Below are 23,977 nucleotides of genomic sequence, written 5' to 3'. Positions count from 1 at the left end.
CCCGCGGTGCTGGCTCCGATTCCTTTCAAGCGCGGAATGCGGAGCACGCCGCGGGTCGAGAACGCAATTTTGCGCCCTCGGTAGGCGGGAGGACTGCACTGCCAATCCTGCGATAGAGAGAACAGCTATGAAGTAGCGGATGACCGTGGTCAGTCACAGGTCGACCAGAGTAGCGGGCTCCCCGTAAGGAAGAAACAAGATAGGCTTTCCCACACAAAAACAAGGCAAAATACATGCACACATAAAATCTGACGCACTCGCACAGAGCAGGGCATTAACCTTAAACAAATCTTAGCAAGAAATAAACTCGCTCGCAACAGAGCAGTAAAATTAACAAATTAATCACAACTATATTATCAATGAATCGCCAAATCATCTAGCAACAGCAGGCTAAGGAATAATAAGGCCACTATCAATTCTGAGAGAAAAGAGAGAGGGCACTTATCTTGGCTGCGAGCAGCGAAGAAAGAAGAGGAATAACCAGGGAAGAAGGACTATTAACAGACTGGGCTATCCGGATTGGCGGAGCTACAGCGGACACTCCATATGTTGGACTCTATGATGTGATATTCCCAAGGGTTCAGGGGAATAGTAGTTTTTTCTGTTTACTTTAAAATGGCTGCTGTTAATAAAGTGGAGAAAGATGAGCATAATCCTCGCCTCCGGTCCTGACATAGAATTAAAAAATAAACATGTTAACTGTCTTGGCAAAAATAGATATTATAAAAAAAAATTTACGAAATCCAGCTGAAATAGGTGGAGTACTATAACTAGGGCGAAGCAAGTTAGATTTTAGCAGGAGCTTGTATATCGTTCTACCTAGGAAAGCAGTGAGCACATACATGATCGAACTAATTGTGTTAATGTCAGGTCTTTGCATCTCCAACCCTTCTTGGGATTTGCAGCTTCATAATTCTCAAGGCAGGTCAACTAAGATTGCATCGTGAGCCACAGACATGTAAACATAGTCAATTTTAAAAGTTTAGAGACGTGGTATTGACTGGCTAAACATAATTTATAATGCCACATTTTTTTACCACAAATATATATCAAAGCTTTGGCTTGCAATCGTTAAAAGGAAAAGGGAGGTGTTTCTCAGTAAAAATATTAATGCAAACAACAACTGATAGCACCTAGATTCTGGCATGAATACTCTTGTAAACCTGCAGCAGGAAGTGGGGATGTGGTGGTGGCGAGCATGTGAAATGCTTCTTTTGTACTACATATGATATGCTTCTTTGCCATAAAATTGATTGCAGTTGGTTGCCAAAACAAAATGCAAGGAACGTCGTTCTTTTACTATCTCACCATACATCTGGCTCACAAATGATAAATAAAACATAATTTCATATTTTCCCCGCTCCCCACCCCAAAAACCATAAAGGCAACAAAACATTATTTCAAATAAGTTTTGCCACTGTCAGGATGATATGTTCCTGTTTGGAGGCATACAGTTTTTATTCTGCCTGCGATTGCATTTAAAATGAACGTCACGTATTTCACTATTATACCATGATTGCACAAGAATATATTCTCACTCATTTGCAAATCAAAATATCAAGAGATACAAGTTCTTGATACTTTATCATAGCATACTATAAATGATAAACCATGCCTAAAATGTAGCTTTTGCAACTTACCAGCAGTTGCTTTCTGTACATCTAGCTCTTTCGCCATTTTGTCAAATTTTCTTTGCATCCTTCGATCAGTTTCTGGAGTTTTTTCTATAAAGTCCTTTGGCTGCATACATTTGTGCTACAATACAACATGGAAAAAATCCATCAGGAGACATTTATCATGGACAAGTTCTTGTTACCATAATAACTGGACATGGTTTGCAAATCAGGCAAAGACATCATGATCAGTACATTTAGTCATCTAATCGTAGTCCTTTATCCCTACCCTCGTTTCTATGGAAGGCGTGCCAATCTCTGGAATGGACAGACACAAAGTTTTTGCTAAAGCATCTGGAAACCCAGTGAGTGAAGCCTGCCACCCTGGCTTCCCCTTTAGTTACTGCTCTTTTGTCACAGGATGAACCACAACATTAGCAAATAGTGGAAGATGTGTGGCGCAGCGTCCAGGGCGACTGACGCTGGAATCTGGGGCTCACGGTTCGATCCCCGGCACCGGCGGCAGGTCAGCCCAGCACCATGGGACTCTGGGCATGGGCTCGCTTAATCTTCCCGAGGGCTCCCAGCGCCGGGACACAACTTCGGAGGTAGCTGTGCGCTTTACAAATACTGGTATTTCATTTTGATTTCAATGCTAGGATGGTTGTGCATTATATAAACGAGGTGGTGGAGATGAGAGACAAAGTACTAATAACTATGGTGAATCACTAGAATGTGCAGTCTCCCCAACTCCCTACACATGCAAAGGTACTCAAGAATGAGAAACACTGTGCAAGACGTGACAGCCTAAGGGTGTTGCTCCCCCCAACTTTTTTGACCTTGTGCCGGCTGGCTTTAGGGCTCTGTGCACTTTACCAGTGCTAAAGTGCTTGTGCTCTGTCCACCAAACATGGTAATATTGGCTCATCCTCAATTGGCATATTTAATTTTCTTACTTATCCCTTGTAAAGTGCACTACATGTGCCCAGGGCCTGTAAATTAAAATCTACTAATGGGCCAGCAACACTTGTTGTGCAACCCAAATGTGTAGCCCTCTAACCATGACTCAGGCCTGCCATTGCAGAACCTGTGTCTGTAGTTTACATGGCCATTTTGACCTAGCAAGATAAACCTCTTACCAGGCCCAAACCTTCACTTTTTGTTCATATCAGCCCTGGACAACCCAGAGGACAGGGTTCAATGTATTTAAAAGGCAGGACATGTACTTTCAAGTTCTACATGACCTAGTAGTGAAATTATTTCTTCACTACTGCAAAGCCAATCTCTACCATAGTTTAACATAGTGGTTACCGTATTACATGTTTAAAGTTAATTCCCAATTGTGAAGATACAGACTTTCCAGAAAGTTGGCATTTTCTTACTTTAGCCATTTGGTGACTGCTTTCGGTCTTTGATACAAGTCTGGGAAGGGTGACACCTGTGGTTTGTATATTCCTCCTAGACAGCCGTACACAATGGGAGCTTAGGTGTGACTTGAGACCAGCCTGATGTGAGGGGAAGGAGGAGCTGGACCCAGGCTCACTTACACCTGAATATGCTGTGCCCTGTCCCCCACACAAAGGGCTGCATAACACCCTGTAGTGCGTCTTGAGCCATGGCAAGAAGGGAGGACCTCTGTGCACTTCAAAGACATGTCTCTGAAGAGGGGAGACTTCAAAGGCACAACCGGGCATAAGTACTCGACCGCTTACATCAACACTTCAGTACACTTCTGGAACTGTGAAGACACTGCCAGGAAGAGGAATGCTGTGCTGCTGAAGTTCTGCCACTCTCCTGGACTGCTGCTTTGCTGTACTCCTACTGTGCGCTGCTGCCTTTTGTCCCCCTGCCTGAGTGAGAAGGACTGGACCTGCCTCACTTGGACCCAGTGACTACAAGGTCTGGCTGCTGGCCTTTATTACAAAATCTCAGGGACATAAAAGACTTTCAACTTACCTGCTCCTGCACCTAGACTCTGCCATCTGTTAGTCTGCCCCGCCAATTTGTGCCACCCCAGTCCTGGAGCCTTGGAATTGAGGCCCAAGGTGCTTGCTTCAGCAAACCTCTGTCGAACCGGCACATTGGCACTGCAACATGGATCAGAAACAAGGCATTGCTACTGTAGTGTGGATTGGAACCAACAAATCGCTCCTGTTGCATGACCAAAACCAGCGCCTCGCCTCTGCTGCGTGGATTGGCCCCAATGCATCGCCTTCTGAACCACCACTGCACAAGGTCTCTGGATTTCTTTTGCAGGCATCCTCAACGATGAATCTCCGCAACGCAGCTCCGCACTCATCGGAGCCAACGCATAACCGATGCATCGCGGATCCGGACTGGCGCATTGCCCCCACTGACTGGATCGACACAGACAATATTTTGGCTGCACCCCACATCTTTGCCATCGACGAAGCCAGGATCAAGATACTTTTATTCAGTGGGCCACAATGGGTCCCTGTATTTTGGCCGTGCTCCATCATGGTGAGCCTTAACTTTTGACTTAGGCCTGGTCTGACGTGACCAGAAATCCCTACTAAGTGCTTATTGTTTCCAAGGGCTATTTTACAGTTTATTCTTTAAAAATTCACATCTCAAGTTCTAACTATTGGATTTTTGTTGCCTTTGTCTTGATTTATTTAATAAATTAAGTTCTATTTATCTAGCCTGGTGTCGAATCTTTTTGTGTGGTGGTTTCGCTGTTTGAATTGTTGCACAAATACTTAACACATTGCCTCTAAGTTAAGTCTGACTGCTCTGTGCCAAGCTATCAGAGGGTGAGCATAGGTTAAGTTAGGGTTTGCCTCCTTCTGACTAAGATTGTGGTTTCCGTCTGACTTGGGCTCATACCCAAGTCAAACAACAAACCAATACCTAACACATTGGAAGTTTACAGCTAATACGAAGACCAGACCAGATTATTAAACGGACTGGCTGACCTAAGCATCAGATCTAGAGCTTATATCAAAGGCATAATGATTAAGGAAAACAGGAGTCATGATTGCCATGCCTTTTCAGAATGTACATCACTTACATTGGGCAGCGATAAGCCTCAGAGTAACAAATGAAATGACCGCACCAGTGATTATGGCTTTAGAAGTCTGTTCCAAGGAAACAGGGCTGATTTAAGTCATGAATAATTCAGAAAAAACTTTGGAAGAGCTCACTGTTGAAAGACACCAGACAGGATTGTAGAAAAGTAAAAAGGATTTACTCATATGCTTTGCACAAGCGAATCTTTGTGCAACAGCAATCAGACTCTTAGACAACAGAAGTTGATACTTGCTCACTCAGCAAGCAGAAACGCAACCAGAAATACAGTTAACTAAGTCACCAGTTTTATGTAACTGGATGCAACTGAAGCAAATTGTTTATGCTCCTACTGTGAGAGAATAACTTCTAGGTCTCTCACTGGATAGGGTCTCTTCTAAGATATTCAAACAAATGAGGCCAAAACAAAGTTAAAGCAAATGATATTTCAAATGATACTAACAGACTTATTGGAGATGCCAAATTTGGTCAGATCAAACAGGGTGAATTGAACTGAAAGAAAAACTGATTACAAATGATGCAAAAGACAAATTGTGACATAGGAAACATTTACCAGCAACATGCCACTGCAGAATACAATGGGCAAAACAGAGAAATTTTTTTCTAAATTGGGTACGAATGTGCATTCTCAGACCATCTTGAGAATAGCAATATTTTTCTGGGAACAATCTAAATCTTCATATGCAATTATATCCAATGCTATATTACTATTTACAACATTGTTGCCGCATCATCGGAAGTGTTTGTTTGTTTTCTCCGGGGCAGAGCCTGAGAAGGAGCTAAGGACCCACGCCATTGGAGGCGCAGCAGCCCCTCCCACCAAGCACCAGCCGCCACATAACGCCTCGCGGCACAGGCAGGGCTGGGCCCCCTCTCTTTTGCCTGTGGTACGGGACATAAGAACTCAAGGTACTTTTTGTATTCATCAGCTGGGCCCTGTTGGCTACATATAGGGGCACCTAGGCTCAGAGCTTGTTTCAGGGGAGGTAAGTTGAACTCTAAAGATCAAATCAGGTTTGTTGTAAATAAAACAGCGATAATCTTAAGCATTAGTTGAAGACATGATATCGTAATCTGTTTGTCCGTTTTCCCGCTCCTATTCCTTTATCCGCCAGACTCCATTTTGTTTTCTGGCCTCCATCTTGTCTGCTACATATTGCCATGTGCCTGACATGTGGCGAGTCCTACCTCTCCGCTAGTCACCCCTGAAGTTTGCCCAGCAACAACTATAAATAGTCCTTTGTGCGTCCAGTGCATGCCCAGTAGGAGTCACATCTGTCTTGGATTAGCATAGATAGGAATGTGCATTTCCGCGGGTCTCAAGAACCGTTAACCCTACCCATGTATTGATCATGTTCAAGAAATGTCCATATATGGTTGTAAATCATGTTTTGAGTTGTATCCGCCTACTTATGAGCCCCTTCTTTGTGTATAAAAGGGGACCGGGCTCGAGTTCTTTGTGCTACCTTGTTGTGTGGGCTGTAGTACCACCTTTAAAGGATTATTAAACTATGTCTTTGTATTTTCAGTTTCCGTGCCAAATTCTTTGTGTAGTCTGAGGACTCCGTGCACAGAAGGGCGAACCCTTTGCACTCGCAGGCCTTGCTGAGGCCTGTACTCATCAATTGGTGCCCGTCACGTGGGGCTCATCGGTGGCTCGGATGCTCGAAGGATTGGTCGTGACGAATGATTGGAACCTTGCCGGGGACGTGATCACTGCCAGCGGCGCCTTTAGTCCTGGCATCCCGAGGTGTTCTTCCTTCCCTTCCGATCTGACCATCTGGGTGGCGCCGGTCCTCGACTGAGACCTTTTCTGTCGGTTTGCCGTGCAGTGGCCGTTTGGGCGAATTTGGACTTGGCAGTTGGAATCTGGACGCTCTTGATTGGTAAGAACCGTTGTACGGTACTTGCTGCGAGCCTTTGGTAGTCTGGGTTGGCAAGGCAGTTTTAGGATATGCTTGCTGTGACTAATTTGTTTGAAGTGACTAGTTATATTTGGTTTGGATTTGGGATATATGCGTTGCAACACATAGGCAGGCAATGTGGAGATATTTCTCCTGGCCTTTGGATTTGAGCGGCGCAACGTTTTAAGTGCCATTTAAATTATAATATTGCATATTTTGCCCTATTTCTGACATGCCTGTTTTTAGCGCACTCCGTAAGTGGTGCTGCTGTTTTGGAAGTGACCGGTTAAGACTTGAGGAATCACAGCCGGCTCCCCCGGAAGGGACGCCGAATAGGAATATGTATGTGAAATTTGGTCTTTCCCCTATAATGTACAGCACATTATGGAGGAAATATACGAAAAAGGATCCTGAGTTACGTTGCCCTCTGTATGGATCGTTTGATTTGCGGAAAATTGAGTATGTGGAGCAGTTTATGTGTAAGCGACGAGCGAGGCAAGATATGTTTGGATGTGTGCGTATGTGGGTGAAAGAAGTGCGTGAGCGTGAGAAACGTGAGCAAGCGCTGATTGAGAAGGAACAACGAAAGAGTGAGAGACCGCAAGAGTTGAGAAAGCTTGAAGCAAAGGAATTAGAAGAAAAGCAGGAAAAGGATCGTCGGTTGCAGATATCTGGCCAGTTTACTGTTCCGAAGCCTCTTTATCCTGTCCTTAATAAACATGATGATGATTTTTCGTTATTAGATCGCTCTCCGCCCCCGTACGCTGGTCCGTCCGCTCCGAGAGGAGGAGGTCAGGATTCTGGATCACCCCCAGAGAAGGTGGATACGCGGTCTATGTTATCTAACGATGGTATGGCTGACCTCCGAAAGATCGCTTATCGAGTTAACAAGGCTACTGTTTCTCTTCCTGAGTTAATTCAGGATCTTGAAGGATGGCAGGATAGGGAGAAATTATATTTTGCCGAGACTCTTTCTGATGAAGTTGTTACATCTTTTCGGAAGTATTCCGATGTTCTTGAACCTGATGATGTGGTAGCTGATTCTAAAGAATTGCGTAAAGGTCTTCTTCTTCCTTCTCAGGTGCCTGATGCGGTTCGACGGCTGTTTGCACTACGGGACGAGATGTTCAGACTACGGGATGAACCGCGAAAAAGAAAGGAGGAGGAGAAAACAAATCCGAGCGGCGGCGGAAAGCATTCATCCATCTTTCCTTCAGATAAGATCGACCTAGTGCATGTTAAGCCGATGCGAGAGGCAGCGCATTTGTACGTTCCTCCTAAAGGAGCGGGTACTAGTTCGGACAAATCTTCTCCTGATGCTAAAGGGTATTTCATTTATAATTGGGTTTATACTCCTTGGAATAGAGCGGATGTTATGGCATTAAAAGCTGCTTTACCTGATCCACGAAAGAATCCTGCCACCTTTTATGAGGAAGTTGAGGGGGCCCTAAATTCTTGTACTATGACCCTAGCTGATCTGGATTTATTTTTTGGGCTTATATTACCCCCAGATATGTGGAGATCTGTGCGGAAAGTAGATGATCTCGTAATCTTTAAGGCAAAATGGGCGGATCTTGAGGATGAGGATAGAGGCAGGAAACCTGCGCAAAAACCACCCCAGTCGATTTTAGATCTTCCTGCTGCCATTTTGACTAAATTAAAAACGATTATCCCCCCTAAAAAGATTGATTGGACTATGTTAGCATTGTGTAAACAGAAGGTAGATGAATAGGTTTCAGATTTCTTTACGCGATTCGAGGAAACTTTTCATGATTTTAGCGGTCAGTCGCTTACGGACGACACGGGCCGACATCTTTTTGTTGATAAGTATGTTTCAAATTTATTGCCAGGAGTGGCAGCTCGGTTAAAAGCGAGTGAAAGCTCCTGGACGACTTAGTCTCCGGTATCCCTCCTGACGATGGCTCAGTATTATGAAAACGAAGGTTATGTTAGCACAAGTGTACAGACCGCCCCGTAGGGATGCTGATAGGGGTGGTCGAGATTCTTCTGGTTCTTCTTTTGGGCGTTCGGATTTGGCCAGGGATCAATGTGCATATTGCAGGCAGAGAGGCCATTGGGCAAAAGAGTGTCCATTGTTGCGCGCACAGCGGCAAGAGCGTGGTCAGGGACCAATGAGAAATAGGAGGCGGCTTTTAAGGCCCAGGGGCAACACGAATGATCGTGCTAGGTTTGATTCTAGTATGGGACTGCAAGATGGGTCGAACGTCTTTGATCGACGGAATCAATGCCAAATATCTGAGTATGCATGTCCTGAATGTCACGATTCACAATATGCATAGGATTGCGTAGGATGGGGTAAGGATTCAGTCGAAGTGTCAGTAGATCAGAGGGGTCCTTATGTTACAGCACATGTTTTGGGTTCTACTGATCGGTTGCTGGTTGATACAGGAGCTACTCGTAGCGCTTTGTCTAAATAATTGGTTCTGAGGGCTCCCCTGTCTGGCTTAACAATTACATCTATAGGGTTTGATGGAACGCCTTCTCTTAGCCCACAATCACAACCTCTTGCACTACACGTAGATAAGTTTGTTGCACCATGTCCATTTTTGCTTTCCCCAAACACGCCTGATAACATTGTGGGTTTGGATATGCTCAAGCATTTCTGGGCCACAATACGATGCTCCCCTGAAGGAGTACGTGTTATTTTGAATGACAACTATCTGACAATGGAGAGGGCGTGTACGATTAAAGAAGATACTGCATTGGCCTCTTTACCTCGTACCTTGTGGGCTACTTCGGATACTGATGTGGGACAGATGATTATTCCCCTGGTACACATTAGTGTAAAGGAGGGAGCTGTGTTACCACGCCTGCCTCAGTATCGTATCTCACAGGAGGGGGAGGAGGCGCTTACCCAGATTGTACAGGATCTCATTAAAGTAGGGGTTGTAAAAGAAGTTCCATACAATTTGTGTAACAGTCCTAAACTACCGATTTTGAAGAAAGACACTGACACTAGGATCTATCGATTAATTATCGATTTACGAGAGGTGAATAAGATAGTGATACCTCAAAACCCAGTGGTTTCTGACATTATGACACTTCTTACTCTGGTTCCGCCAACTGCAACAACGTTCTCTGAAGAACGCTTTCTTTTCGATCCCTATTCATCCTGACAGCCAATATCTTTAGGATTCACTTTGAATAATCGATCGTATAGATTTTGTAGAGTTCCTCAAGACTATACAGAGAGTCCCAGCATTTATAGCCAAGCGCTGAAACGACAATTGGATTCTTTCATTCTACCTGAAGGTGTGGCGCTTATACAATATGTCGATGACATCTTGTTGGCGGCCGATACCCCTGAAGAATGTGAGGGGTGTATGTTGTCCTTGCTTACTTTTCTGGCATCGCACAATCACAAAGTATCGAAGAAGAAATTGCAATATTGTAGACCAAAGGTAACCTACTTAGGTCACCTTTTGTCTAAGGAGGGGCGTGCACTTACACCAGATCGTATTCAAGCAATTTTGGATACACCAGCACCCTCCACACCGAAAGATGTTCAAGCTTTCTTGGGTCTCACTTCCTTTTGTAGACAGTGGATACTGGGTTTTTCACACAAAGTTAAACCACTGTTAGCGCTTTTGACAAAGGATACTCCAGTTCCCCTTCCCTGGACAAATGAGTGTGAGAATGCTTTCCAACAATTACGACAGGCTCTTTGTTCAGCACCAGTGTTAGGTACCCCCGATTACACGAAGCCTTTTACATTGTACGTACATGAGAGAGATGGATGCGCATTATCAGTGTTAGTACAGATGCACAGTAACAAACAACGCCCTTGCGCATACCTCGACAGTACTTGATCCTGTTGCTCGAGGGCTACCTGGTTGTTTTCGCTCGGTTGCAGCGACAGCTGTGTCAATACGTCCAAGTGAGGGGATTGTGTTATCTCATAAGCTGTTGGTGTTGGTGTTGGTCCCCATGCTGTTGATGCTCTTTTGAATCAGACAAAGACGCAGCATTTAACTAGTGCTCGTCTAACAGGATACGAGCGAACGCTGTTGGCTCCTCATATTACATTAAAGAGATGTGCAACACTAAACCCAGCCACGTTGTTGCCTTTTCCGGTGACTCAGCCTGAGGCGCAAGAAACACATGACTGTGTCTTTGTGACTGAGGAACAGACAAAGGGTCGTATTGATTTGCAAGATACGCCCTTTACGGATGTGGATGGAGAGCTGTGGGTGGATGGGTCTTGCTTGAAGTTACCAGATGGGACTACCTCAGCAGCATATTCAATTACTACGTTACACACAATAGTGGAAACTGCACGCATACCGCAGAAATCAGCTCAAGCAGCAGAACGGATAGCGTTGACCTGAGCATGTGAGCTTAGTGCAGGATTATGTGTGAATGTTTACACGGACAGCCGCTATGCTTTCGGAGTAGCACATGATTTCGGGCTGCTCTGGAAGGAAAGGGGCTTTTTGACATCACATGGAGCACAGATAATGTACGGAGAGTTAGTGCATAACCTCTTGACTGCATTGACCTATCCAAAGAAGATAGCTATAGTGAAATGTAGCGCACACAAGAAGGTGACAGATAAAGTGGGACAAGGAAATGCTTTTGTAGACCGAGTAGCACGTGAAACCGCGATGCAGCATGACTCCACTCCAATGTATGTTGTGAAGTCACAAGCTGAGCGGTGGCACGATGCTAGGAAAGAGGTTCTAGAGATACAAAGGACCGCTTCTGACAAAGAACGGGAGCAATGGTCCAAGGATGGAGAGTTGGATGATGAAGGTTGTTGGGAGGAATAAGCAGATGGATAGGTGGACGTTACCCACGGCCTTTGTACAATCTATGGTCCAGATGGCACATGGGCTAGCACATGTTGGGAGCTTCAGCAATTGTGAAATTGCTTAGGCAAGTTTGGGAGCATCCAGAGATTGCTAGCACGGCTAAGAGTGTAGTACAGACCGGCATGATTTGTTTTAAATACAATCCAGGAAAAGGGACACGAACTCCAGCAGGAGGATTTGCAACACCCACTGCACCTTTTGAAGTATTGCAAATGGATTATATTCAGCTGGAACGTTGTAATAATCTGAAATATGTCCTGGTTGTGGTTTGTGCATTCAGCAAATGGATTGAAGCATACCCTACGAAGGATAATACTGCAATGAATACGGCAAAGGTGTTATTGAAGGAATTCTTTCCTCGATACGGTGTTTGCAGATTGTTGTGGAGTGACAACGAGCCTCATTTTATAGCGGACGTTGTTAAGTATGTCCTGAAAGGATTGGGAATAAAACAAAAATTTCATGCAATGTTCCACCCGCAATCAGCAGGATTGGTGGAAAAGTACAATGGTACTCAAACTTAAAACAGCAAAAATACAGGCTTCTACCTCTGACTTGGCCAGATGCTTTGCCTTTGGCATTATTGTCTATCAGATCAGTACTGCACTCTCAGACAGGCCTTACGCCCTACAAGATAGTGTTCGGGCGTCCCATGAACATATGCCCAGGCCAAGCTCAGTGTATGATGTACCTTGTGTCTTAATGAATGACTATTTGGCACAATTAACTGACAGTTTTGTTTCCATTCATCAACAGGTTCGAGTAGCACTCCCGGACCGGTCCACAGGAGAAGGCCATAATCTCCAGCCTGGCGACTTCATCCTCATAAAGTCCTTCGAGAGGTCGAGCAGTCTGGAGCAGAGGTGGTGCGGTCCCGAGCAAATTCTCCTTGCTACAAGAACAGCTGTCCGAGTCACCAACCGGAAAAACTGGATTCATTCCGTTCATTGCCGGAAGGTGCAACCTGGCCTGGTGGAGTCTGCTGTATTGACCGACCATCGAGAAATCCTGACCGCGGAGAAAGGCCGTGCTGTGGTACCTGACAAATCTGAGGAGTTCTTCCCGGACCAGACAGTCCCTGGAGCAAGAAGATATAATCTGCGACCAAGGAAAGAGCCTGCAATTGTGTGAGAAGTTGTCAGAACGGTCTCTAGGTCAGTGAAACGGAGAGCCGAAGAGGCAAGGGGGGGGGGGGAATCAGCCCTGCATTAGTGTAGCGACACCCGTCTTGGCCCGCTGGTGAAGAAATCAACGGCTGCCTAGGGGGAAGAGTTCTGACAACACTTTAGTTTCGGGAAGATACTGTTTGTACATTTGTTCAAATGGATAAGAAGATTTTTTGTTCTGTAGGGTTCATTGCTGCTGTAGCAGTTGTTGCTACAATCACATGGTTTGTTGAGGATAAGATTCCTGCCCGTGAGTGTATGTTGTTTCCACTCCAGTCCCAGATGAGCATTTCTTTTATACCCTCCCATATCAAGAGTTGAAGCATCGGGGGAGGAGCTACGCGGGCATACAAGATGGTCGCGTGAGCAGAGAGCTCCCGGGACTGGCGCCGCCCTCATCGATCTATCCTTTCGATATCCTGAATATTTTGATGGGCTTTTGAAGTACTACTCTTGCTGATACTGCTGCACTTTTCAGGGCTGGGGTCGGACTCTGGGAACCATCTCTACGTCGTCCTACGTTTTCTGGCCTAGCCCCGGACGGGACCGGGGTCTCTGCTGCTCTGGATGGCCGAGATGTAATTCAACAACAACGGTCGCCTGGCATCTGCTCAACCGGTGATGTTGTCACTTTCACTTTCGGTTTCCCTCTGCCTCCGAGCTGACTACCTAGGAAGCAATCCGCATCCCTGGCTCCGGTAGTCTAGCTAGCTGTGCTCTTTGACTATAGCCCTGGGCCGGCAGGATGCCCACAATCACAACCTCTTGCACTACACGTAGATAAGTTTGTTGCACCATGTCCATGTGGGAGCGCAGGTCGGATAAACAGGCGTGGAGGCAAAAGATAGTTTCGAATTGGTTGTTTATTAATAACAGATGGATGGGTAAAGGTTCGTGAATCAACGTGAATGTCCTCGTCCGTTTCTTCCGCTGGTAGAGGGGCGATGTTATAGATGTTTCCCGGCTCCTCGTCTTCGGAGTCTTCAGGGTTTTTCAAGAGGCTCATAAAAGAAGCGGAGAAAGAAAGGGGCCGTCAGACTACTTGTTCTATATAGTTAGTTTAGCAGGATACCGTCACCACACCACGTGTTCTGTCTCTAGTACTTTCCGTGTAGAATTAAACAAACAGGTCCAAGTATCAAGAAAACGAAACAAGGTTTAAACTAAGCTACGGTTGAACTGAACGGAAGCATAGCGTTCCTATTGTCCCTTCAAGAAACAAACATGTACCCTCGGTCACCACAGCCTATTGGGATGCGTAACCGTCAACAATCATGGAAATGAGTAGTGTGAGTTGATACTTTTCTCAGTATCAACTCCCGGTTTAACAAAAATTACACGACACTTCTACGTTTCACCAAGAAATTACCACGTTATGTCAGAATAACTGAGTAGGCATTTGCGAAGTCAAAGAATCAGTTTAACATCACTGTTTCCACACTCTACCCTCAGTCCCTTGTCACACCCCACTCACCGGCCCTGCCGTAACTCTCCAGAGTCACGGACGCTCTCCAGCATCCTCCGGGGGACTCCACCAGTCCTAACACCACGGTTCGTCTGCTTCCTCTTCTGCGACGTCGTCGTTCCGGAGTCTTGATCCGCTGGTTCGGTTCCGTTGTAAAGGGTCCGTCTTCTCCACTGGCGTCTCCTCTCCTGGCGTCTCCTCCGCTGGCGTCTCCTCGGCTGGCGTCTCCTCCGCTGGCGTCTCCTCGGCTGGCGTCTCCTCGGCTGGCGTCTCCTCCGCGGTTTTCCTCTTCCAACCCAACGTGCCTTCGTCCCTGTAAACTCGCCTTTTCATTGGTTCACTAGGTGCATCTCCGGGGTCAGGTCCAACCTCTTCCGGGTCCTGACTATCGTTGGCTCTCTGTAGGAATACGGAAAGACGGCATGGAGTTTCAGATTTGGGAGTGTCCGATAAGTCCGTGGACGAATTAGGAGACGTAATTGCCCATGGAGCTACAGCGGTGAGTTCTTCCTCACAGTCCATTTTTGCTTTCCCCAAACACGCCTGATAACATTGTGGGTTTGGATATGCTCAAGCATTTCTGGGCCACAATACGATGCTCCCCTGAAGGAGTACGTGTTATTTTGAATGACAACTATCTGACAATGGAGAGGGCGTGTACGATTAAAGAAGATACTGCATTGGCCTCTTTACCTCGTACCTTGTGGGCTACTTCGGATACTGATGTGGGACAGATGATTATTCCCCTGGTACACATTAGTGTAAAGGAGGGAGCTGTGTTACCACGCCTGCCTCAGTATCGTATCTCACAGGAGGGGGAGGAGGCGCTTACCCAGATTGTACAGGATCTCATTAAAGTAGGGGTTGTAAAAGAAGTTCCATACAATTTGTGTAACAGTCCTAAACTACTGATTTTGAAGAAAGACACTGACACTAGGATCTATCGATTAATTATCGATTTACGAGAGGTGAATAAGATAGTGATACCTCAAAACCCAGTGGTTTCTGACATTACGACACTTCTTACTCTGGTTCCGCCAACTGCAACAACGTTCTCTGAAGAACGCTTTCTTTTCGATCCCTATTCATCCTGACAGCCAATATCTTTAGGATTCACTATGAATAATCGATCGTATAGATTTTGTAGAGTTCCTCAAGACTATACAGAGAGTCCCAGCATTTATAGCCAAGCGCTGAAACGACAATTGGATTCTTTCATTCTACCTGAAGGTGTGGCGCTTATACAATATGTCGATGACATCTTGTTGGCGGCCGATACCCCTGAAGAATGTGAGGGGTGTATGTTGTCCTTGCTTACTTTTTTGGCATCGCACAATCACAAAGTATCGAAGAAGAAATTGCAATATTGTAGACCAAAGGTAACCTACTTAGGTCACCTTTTGTCTAAGGAGGGGCGTGCACTTACACCAGATCGTATTCAAGCAATTTTGGATACACCAGCACCCTCCACGCAGAAAGATGTTCAAGCTTTCTTGGGTCTCACTTCCTTTTGTAGACAGTGGATACTGGGTTTTTCACACAAAGTTAAACCACTGTTAGCGCTTTTGACAAAGGATACTCCAGTTCCCCTTCCCTGGACAAATGAGTGAGAATGCTTTCCAACAATTACGACAGGCTCTTTGTTCAGCACCAGTGTTAGGTACCCCCGATTACACGAAGCCTTTTACATTGTACGTACATGAGAGAGATGGATGCGCATTATCAGTGTTAGTACAGATGCACAGTAACAAACAACGCCCTTGCGCATACCTCGACAGTACTTGATCCTGTTGCTCGAGGGCTACCTGGTTGTTTTCGCTCGGTTGCAGCGACAGCTGTGTTAATACGTCCAAGTGAGGGGATTGTGTTATCTCATAAGCTGTTGGTGTTGGTCCCCATGCTGTTGATGCTCTTTTGAATCAGACAAAGACGCAGCATTTAACTAGTGCTCGTCTAACAGGATACGAGCTAACGCTGTTGGCTCCTCATATTACATTAAAGAGATGTGCAACACTAAACCCAGCCACGTTGTTGCCTTTTACGGTGACTCAGCCTGAGGCGCAAGAAACACATGACTGTGTCTTTGTGACTGAGGAACAGACAAAGGGTCGTATTGATTTGCAAGATACGCCCTTTACGGATGTGGATGGAGAGCTGTGGGTGGATGGGTCTTGCTTGAAGTTACCAGATGGGACTACCTCAGCAGCATATTCAATTACTACGTTACACACAATAGTGGAAACAGCACGCATACCGCAGAAATCAGCTCAAGCAGCAGAACGGATAGCGTTGACCTGAGCATGTGAGCTTAGTGCAGGATTATGTGTGAATGTTTACACGGACAGCCGCTATGCTTTCGGAGTAGCACATGATTTCGGGCTGCTCTGGAAGGATAGGGGCTTTTTGACATCACATGGAGCACAGATAATGTACGGAGAGTTAGTGCATAACCTCTTGACTGCATTGACCTATCCAAAGAAGATAGCTATAGTGAAATGTAGCGCACACAAGAAGGTGACAGATAAAGTGGGACAAGGAAATGCTTTTGTACACCGAGTAGCACGTGAAACCGCGATGCAGCATGACTCCACTCCAATGTATGTTGTGAAGTCACAAGCTGAGCGGTGGCACGATGCTAGGAAAGAGGTTCTAGAGATACAAAGGACCGCTTCTGACAAAGAACGGGAGCAATGGTCCAAGGATGGAGAGTTGGATGATGAAGGTTGTTGGGAGGAATAAGCAGATGGATAGGTGGACGTTACCCACGGCCTTTGTACAATCTATGGTCCAGATGGCACATGGGCTAGCACATGTTGGGAGCTTCAGCAATTGTGAAATTGCTTAGGCAAGTTTGGGAGCATCCAGAGATTGCTAGCACGGCTAAGAGTGTAGTACAGACCGGCATGATTTGTTTTAAATACAATCCAGGAAAAGGGACACGAACTCCAGCAGGAGGATTTGCAACACCCACTGCACCTTTTGAAGTATTGCAAATGGATTATATTCAGCTGGAACGTTGTAATAATCTGAAATATGTCCTGGTTGTGGTTTGTGCATTCAGCAAATGGATTGAAGCATACCCTACGAAGGATAATACTGCAATGACTACGGCAAAGGTGTTATTGAAGGAATTCTTTCCTCGATACGGTGTTTGCAGATTGTTGTGGAGTGACAACGAGCCTCATTTTATAGCGGACGTTGTTAAGTATGTCCTGAAAGGATTGGGAATAAAACAAAAATTTCATGCAATGTTCCACCCGCAATCAGCAGGATTGGTGGAAAAGTACAATGGTACTCTGAAACTTAAAACAGCAAAAATACAGGCTTCTACCTCTGACTTGGCCAGATGCTTTGCCTTTGGCATTATTGTCTATCAGATCAGTACTGCACTCTCAGACAGGCCTTACGCCCTACGAGATAGTGTTCGGGCGTCCCATGAACATATGCCCAGGCCAAGCTCAGTGTATGATGTACCTTGTGTCTTAATGAATGACTATTTGGCACAATTAACTGACAGTTTTGTTTCCATTCATCAACAGGTTCGAGAAGCACTCCCGGACCGGTCCACAGAAGAAGGCCATAATCTCCAGCCTGGCGACTTCATCCTCATAAAGTCCTTTGAGAGGTCGAGCAGTCTGGAGCAGAGGTGGTGCGGTCCCGAGCAAATTCTCCTTGCTACAAGAACAGCTGTCCGAGTCACCAACCGGAAAAACTGGATTCATTCCGTTCATTGCCGGAAGGTGCAACCTGGCCTGGTGGAGTCTGCTGTATTGACCGACCATCGAAAAATCCTGACCGCGGAGAAAGGCCGTGCTGTGGTACCTGACAAATCTGAGGAGTTCTTCCCGGACCAGACAGTCCCTGGAGCAAGAAGATATAATCTGCAACCAAGGAAAGAGCCTGCAATTGTGTGAGAAGTTGTCAGAACGGTCTCTAGGTCAGTGAAACGGAGAGCCGAAGAGGCAAGGGGGGGGGGGGGGAATCAGCCCTGCATTAGTGTAGCGACACCCGTCTTGGCCCGCTGGTGAAGAAATCAACGGCTGCCTAGGGGGAAGAGTTCTGACAACACTTTAGTTTCGGGAAGATACGGTTTGTACATTTGTTCAAATGGATAAGAAGATTTTTTGTTCTGTAGGGTTCATTGCTGCTGTAGCAGTTGTTGCTACAATCACATGGTTTGTTGAGGATAAGATTCCTGCCCGTGAGTGTATGTTGTTTCCACTCCAGTCCCAGATGAGCATTTCTTTTATACCCTCCCATATCAAGAGTTGAAGCATCGGGGGAGGAGCTACGCGGGCATACAAGATGGTCGCGTGAGCAGAGAGCTCCCGGGACTGGCGCCGCCCTCATCGATCTATCCTTTCGATATCCTGAATATTTTGATGGGCTTTTGAAGTACTACTCTTGCTGATACTGCTGCACTTTTCAGGGCTGGGGTCGGACTCTGGGAACCATCTCTACGTCGTCCTACGTTTTCTGGCCTAGCCCCGGACGGGACCGGGGTCTCTGCTGCTCTGGATGGCCGAGATGTAATTCAACAACAACGGTCGCCTGGCATCTGCTCAACCGGTGATGTTGTCACTTTCACTTTCGGTTTCCCTCTGCCTCCGAGCTGACTACCTAGGAAGCAATCCGCATCCCTGGCTCCGGTAGTCTAGCTAGCTGTGCTCTTTGACTATAGCCCTGGGCCGGCAGGATGCGATTCTTCGTCTAAGTCCTGTTTTGGAGACCAGCGGATCGCTGCCATTTTCACCAGGTCCAGGAAGACCCTTCGGGGTGCTGATTCCAATATGGCGACTAAACCCGAGACGGAGAAACGCAGGACGAAGGTGACCAACCGTGGGGGATCGGTCCAATCCAATGTAATGGACCGCTACACTCAACCAAAAGGCTCCCCCCAATGCTGCCGGCCGTAGTCTTGAGGACCCGAGGACGGACCTGGTAGCTACATCGGAGGTGTCCCTTCAAGATCTCATGGCCGCCATTGCTGGGATCAAGATGGACATGGGACAACAGTATGAGGCCATCGTCTCCAAGATTGACACGGTGGCGGTGGATGTTACCCTTCTAAGATCTGACTTGGCTAAGACCAATGAGAGGGTCAAAGCCTTGGACCTCAAAGCCACCAGTCTGGTTACCGACATGGCGGAAGCACAATCGGAGATCGGTAATTTGCGGTCATCGCACGATCTACTGGCCAGACGTATGGAGGAGTATGATAACAGGGCCCGACGGAACAACATTCGCCTCGTCGGGGTGCCGGAGGACAGTGGTGCTGCTTCTATCGATCTCTTGGTCGAAGAATTAATTGCGACCAAACTTGCTCCCGCAGGCCTCAGTAAGTTCTTTGCGGTCGAACGTGCGTACCGCTTCCCGGGTGGACAGACCAAGCCGGGGGCTCCCCCGAGGCCTATCATTGCTAGGCTATTCCACTTTCGGGACCGGGACGCCATCCTTCAGGCCTCTCGTAGACATGGTCCGCTGAAATTTGAGAACAGCTCCATTTCCATCTACCCTGACTTCACTCCTCGGGTGCAGCGGCAACGATCGGGATTCCTGGGTGTGAAACGTCGATTGCGGGACTTGGGACTTAAGTACGCGATGCTGTTCCCAGCTCGCCTTCGCATCGAGTATAGAGAACGTACTTTTTTTTTTGAGCAACCGGACAGTGTTAGCGACTGGTTGGACTCATTGCCCAAGGAGCGGAGGCCCCGGAGGCACGGACGGAGGTGCATCGGCACTGGAGTGACATTCTGGTTCCGGAGGTTCAATCCTGGGTCGTATTATCTACAGAGTATTGTCTTTATGCTTTCACTGTTAGGCCCGGGGGTGGGGCGGGTGGGATTGTCTCTTCCTTCCTCCTCAGGGGTTCTTTGTGTAGAGTTTGATGAAGGGGCGACAGGCACACTGCAGTTTGGGGTGGCTTCCAAGTCAGCAGGGGTGCAGGGTGGGGGGTGTTGTAACGGGTTCTTGGTTGGGGGTGGGGGGGTTCTGGTTGTTCTTTGTGTTTTGTATATGGTTTCTCACATGGTACTTTTTCATTTGCTTGTATCCTTAGTTCTGGGGTTCCGGGAGGGGGTGGTTTTGGGGTTCTACGGGGATGGGGGGGGTGATATGAAAGTGCTGTCTTGGAACGTTAATGGTCTGGGAGACAGGATTAAGCGTGGTATTGTGCTTCAATTTATTAGACGCCATTCCCCTGATGTAGTTTTGCTGCAGGAGACCCACTTGATAAGGGACGCTTGTAAAGCCCTGGATCGCCGAGGTTACCGACTGGTGGCACATGCGGGTTTCACTTCCGGTTCCCGGGGGGTTGGCATAATGGTAAAATCCTCCCTGCCCCTTGAGATAGACGAAGTCACACTTGACGATCGGGCCGATATGCTGCTGTTTCGGGGAGGTGGGAGGGAATGCTGATTGTAATTGTTGCTGTTTATGTTCCTCCGGGACTCCAGGCTACTACATATGCTGATCTTGGTAGGACCCTCCTAGGGCTTCCGGAGGGTGTCCTTATAATGGGTGGGGACTTTAATTCGGTGGTTTCGGGTGAATGTGACCGGCTTCCCCCCAGGGTTTTGCCCTCGTCCCAATTGTGGCTGACTGAGTTGATTGAGACTTTTGGGTTAGTGGATGTCTGGCGGATGTTGCACCCTACACAAACCCAGTACACTTTCCACTCTGGTGCCCACGGCAGCCTCTCGAGGATTGATTATTTTCTGATGTTAACTGCTAATACCTCCTTGGTGCGTGGGGTCCGACATCTTCCCAGGGGAATCTCTGACCATTCCCCACTGTTACTTGAGGCTTCGGTGGGAAACTGTTCTGGAGGTAGGGTCCCCCCTATTCATCCCTGGCATTTTAGGAATCCTCAGCTTCGCTCAGACCTGGTTAAGGCAATTGACTGTTACTTTGACGAGAATGAGGGATCCGTTTCTTCCCCTACTATCTTGTGGGAGGCCTTTAAGTCCGTCATACGGGGTTCCGCGTTGTCCTTTATTGCTGCTGATAAGAAGGCCAGGAGAGAAAATGTGTCGGCTCTTGAGGAAGAAATTACTTCGCTTGAAAGTGGCTTGGGTGGTGACGATACCCCTGCAATTTTGCACTCCTTGGCGCTGAAACAGACAGACTATAGGGCCCTGGTGACTGACGCTGCTAAAGTGATGTGTATGAATCAGCTGGGCCGGCTCTATGATGTGGGCGATGAGGCTAGTAAGTTGTTGGCGTGGTTGGATAAATCTGAGCGACTGAATCGTGTGGTGCCCGTGATAACCCGTGAGATTGGAGTGTGTGTGACTGATCCGGGGGAGATTGTCGAATGTTTTGTGCACCATTTTTAAACAGTATACCGGTCTGTGAGTGATCGAGACGAGGCTGACTCCCGCTTGCTTTTGCGTGACATTGCGCTTCCCTGTGTGTCGGAGGAGGAAAGCTCCGCTCTTGATGCGCCTATTACGGTGGATGACATTGCCACTACCATTCGGTCCTTGCGATCAGGTAAAGCTATGGGGCCCAACGGTTTACCTATCGAGCTATACAAACTGCGTCCGGACAAAATGGCAACCCATCTGCGCACCATGTTTGTTGATGCTTTTGAGGCGGGCAGCCTCCCTTCCGACCAGCGTTTGGCCACTATAGTAGTCATTTACAAGGACGGCAAGCCTCGCGATCGGTGCACCTCATATCGCCCTATCTCGTTGCTTAACGCCGAGCCTAAGATCCTGGCTAAGGTCCTTGCTAATCGCTTACTGACAGTTATCTGCGACTTGATCCATCCGGATCAGTCCGGTTTCATTCCTCATCGGAATACGGCGCTCAATCTCCGTAGACTCCACAGCGTTCTCGCGAGAGCTGGGACCCTTACTGAACCCGCTGTCGTGGTCTCCCTGGATGCCACGATGGCTTTTGATACCATTGAGTGGCCATATTTGTGGGCGGCCCTTTCGAAGTTTGGTTTTGGCCCTAACTTTATCGCGTGGGTGCGGCTCCTGTATGAACAACCGTTGGCCCAAGTCGTAGTTAACGGCAGAGTTTCTGGACCGTTCGCATTGGGGCGTGACACCCGACAGGGATGCCCGCTCTCTCCACTTCTCTTTGCTTTGGCATTGGAACCACTGGCGGCGTGGCTTCGATGGGAGCCCTCGATTAAGGGGATCCGGTGGGCGACGGACCTGGAGGATCGCGTCTCTCTGTACGCAGACGATATTCTGCTCTATTTTACCTCATCTCAGAAATCCCTCAACGTGCTCTTTGATGTTCTTACCTCTTTTGGGAAGAACTTGGGGCTCGTTATTAACTGGACCAAATCGTGTGTGTATGTTATAGCGGGGGAGCTGCCTCCGCTACCTCGTAGATTCCCGATCCAGGTGGCAGAGACTGGGTTCAAATATTTGGGGATTTTTATCTTCATGGATTCCTCTGTGCGGTATGACCGTAACCTCTATGCTCCTCTTCGTCGCCTCAAACAGGATGTTCGGAGGTGGCGTGGCTTGCCTCTGTCCCCTTTGGGACGCGCAGCACTTTTTAAAATGATGTCCCTTCCCAGATTTTTGTATGCCTTGCAGAATTTTTTTGATCCTGTTCCCTCCCGTTACTTTCGCGAGGTTGAAGGTCTTCAGAGGCAGTTAATTTGGGACGGACGGACTTATCTAAACTCACGCTCCCGTGGTACGATGGTTGCATAGCCCTTCCGGACATCAGACGTTACTACTGGGCCTCACAGCTCAGCGAGATTAACACCGTGACGTACTCCCCGGGGCCCACTCCCGCCTTCGCTAGGGATAAACTCCTGTTGCCGGGCGGCAACTTTAACAGGGACTTATATTAGAAGGCACCACTCCGCCTTCTGACTGGACCTACGAAATGCGCCGTGCGTGCACGGAAGGATGCGACTGTGGCCACAGGTTGGAGTGATAGACTGACGCGAATGACTCCGTTATATGACTCAGAGCGGTTGGGTGGACTGTGGCGAACGAAAGGGTTTGACAGATGGGAAATGATCGGTATTAGCAAGGTGGAGGATCTTTGGGCCAGAGGCACAATTAAGTCCTTCGAGGCCCTGAAGGTGGAGTATCAACTGGATGACAGGGAATATTTTCGTTATCTTCAGGTGCGTCACGCCTTGCTCTCTGTTTTCCCCCCTGGGACGGAAATCCCCCAATCATCCCCGCTCGAGGATCGCATTCTGGACGGCCATGTGCCGGACAGCACGATTTCTCTAATTTATAAAAAACGTATTAATACCAGGGCTGATCTTCTGGTGAGGTTTAGGACCTCTAGGACGGCAGATGGCCTCGAACTGGATGACGAGGACTGGCAAACGGCGATTTCCTCCCCCAGGGAGGTGGCTATTCCGGCCCGCCTTCGCTTTGTGCAGTTAAAGATCCTCCACCGAGTTTACATGACTGGTACGCGTCTGGTTCGGATGGGGTTCTCGACTGATGGGCTGTGTAAGCGTGGCTGAGGTATGGATGGCACCTTTCTTCACATTCTATGGGAATGTCCAGTGATCGCCGCTTTCTGGTCCAGAGTGCATGATGTAATGGGGCAAGTCACCGGGGTCTCCCTCCTCCCTGAGGCGAGGCGCTGCCTGCTTAATGTGTGGGAGCCTACGGATTGTACGGCTGCTCAGACCTTTTGGATCACTCTGGGCAACATGGTTGCCAAGAGAGATATAGCGCAACTCTGGGGCTCCCACAGACCACCTGGGATAAGTGCTTGGAGAGAAAACATGGACTGGTGCATGTTTCGGGAGAAGACGGTATATGAGGCTCGGGGCTGGCCCAGGAAATGGGGTAGAATTTGGTCACAATGGAATGAATACCGTTGAGACATTTGTACTCCACCACTTGATTTTACTGCTAACATCCCCTCGTCCCCGTAATTGACGTTCCTATAGACTGACTACTATGCCTTTCCAATACTCCTCTTCACCGTCTCCCCGCCCACCAGA

General features: G+C 47.6%; 1 protein-coding gene across 1 annotated transcript in view; it reads right to left on the bottom strand.

Annotated features, from left to right (window-relative positions):
* MCPH1 (microcephalin 1) overlaps positions 1-23,977 on the bottom strand; it is a 1,506,891-nt gene that overhangs the window by 1,401,088 nt on the left and 81,826 nt on the right. Inside the window, exon 5 of the mRNA XM_086926418.1 lies at positions 1,641-1,755. Coding sequence (XP_086782544.1) covers positions 1,641-1,755 — 115 coding nt within the window. The remainder of the gene's footprint in view (positions 1-1,640; positions 1,756-23,977) is intronic.

This window comes from Lissotriton vulgaris, chromosome 6 (assembly GCF_964263255.1).
Source record: "Lissotriton vulgaris chromosome 6, aLisVul1.2, whole genome shotgun sequence".
In the NCBI taxonomy this organism is placed as follows: Eukaryota; Metazoa; Chordata; class Amphibia; order Caudata; family Salamandridae; genus Lissotriton; species Lissotriton vulgaris.
This window is presented reverse-complemented; position numbering and strand designations above follow the sequence as displayed.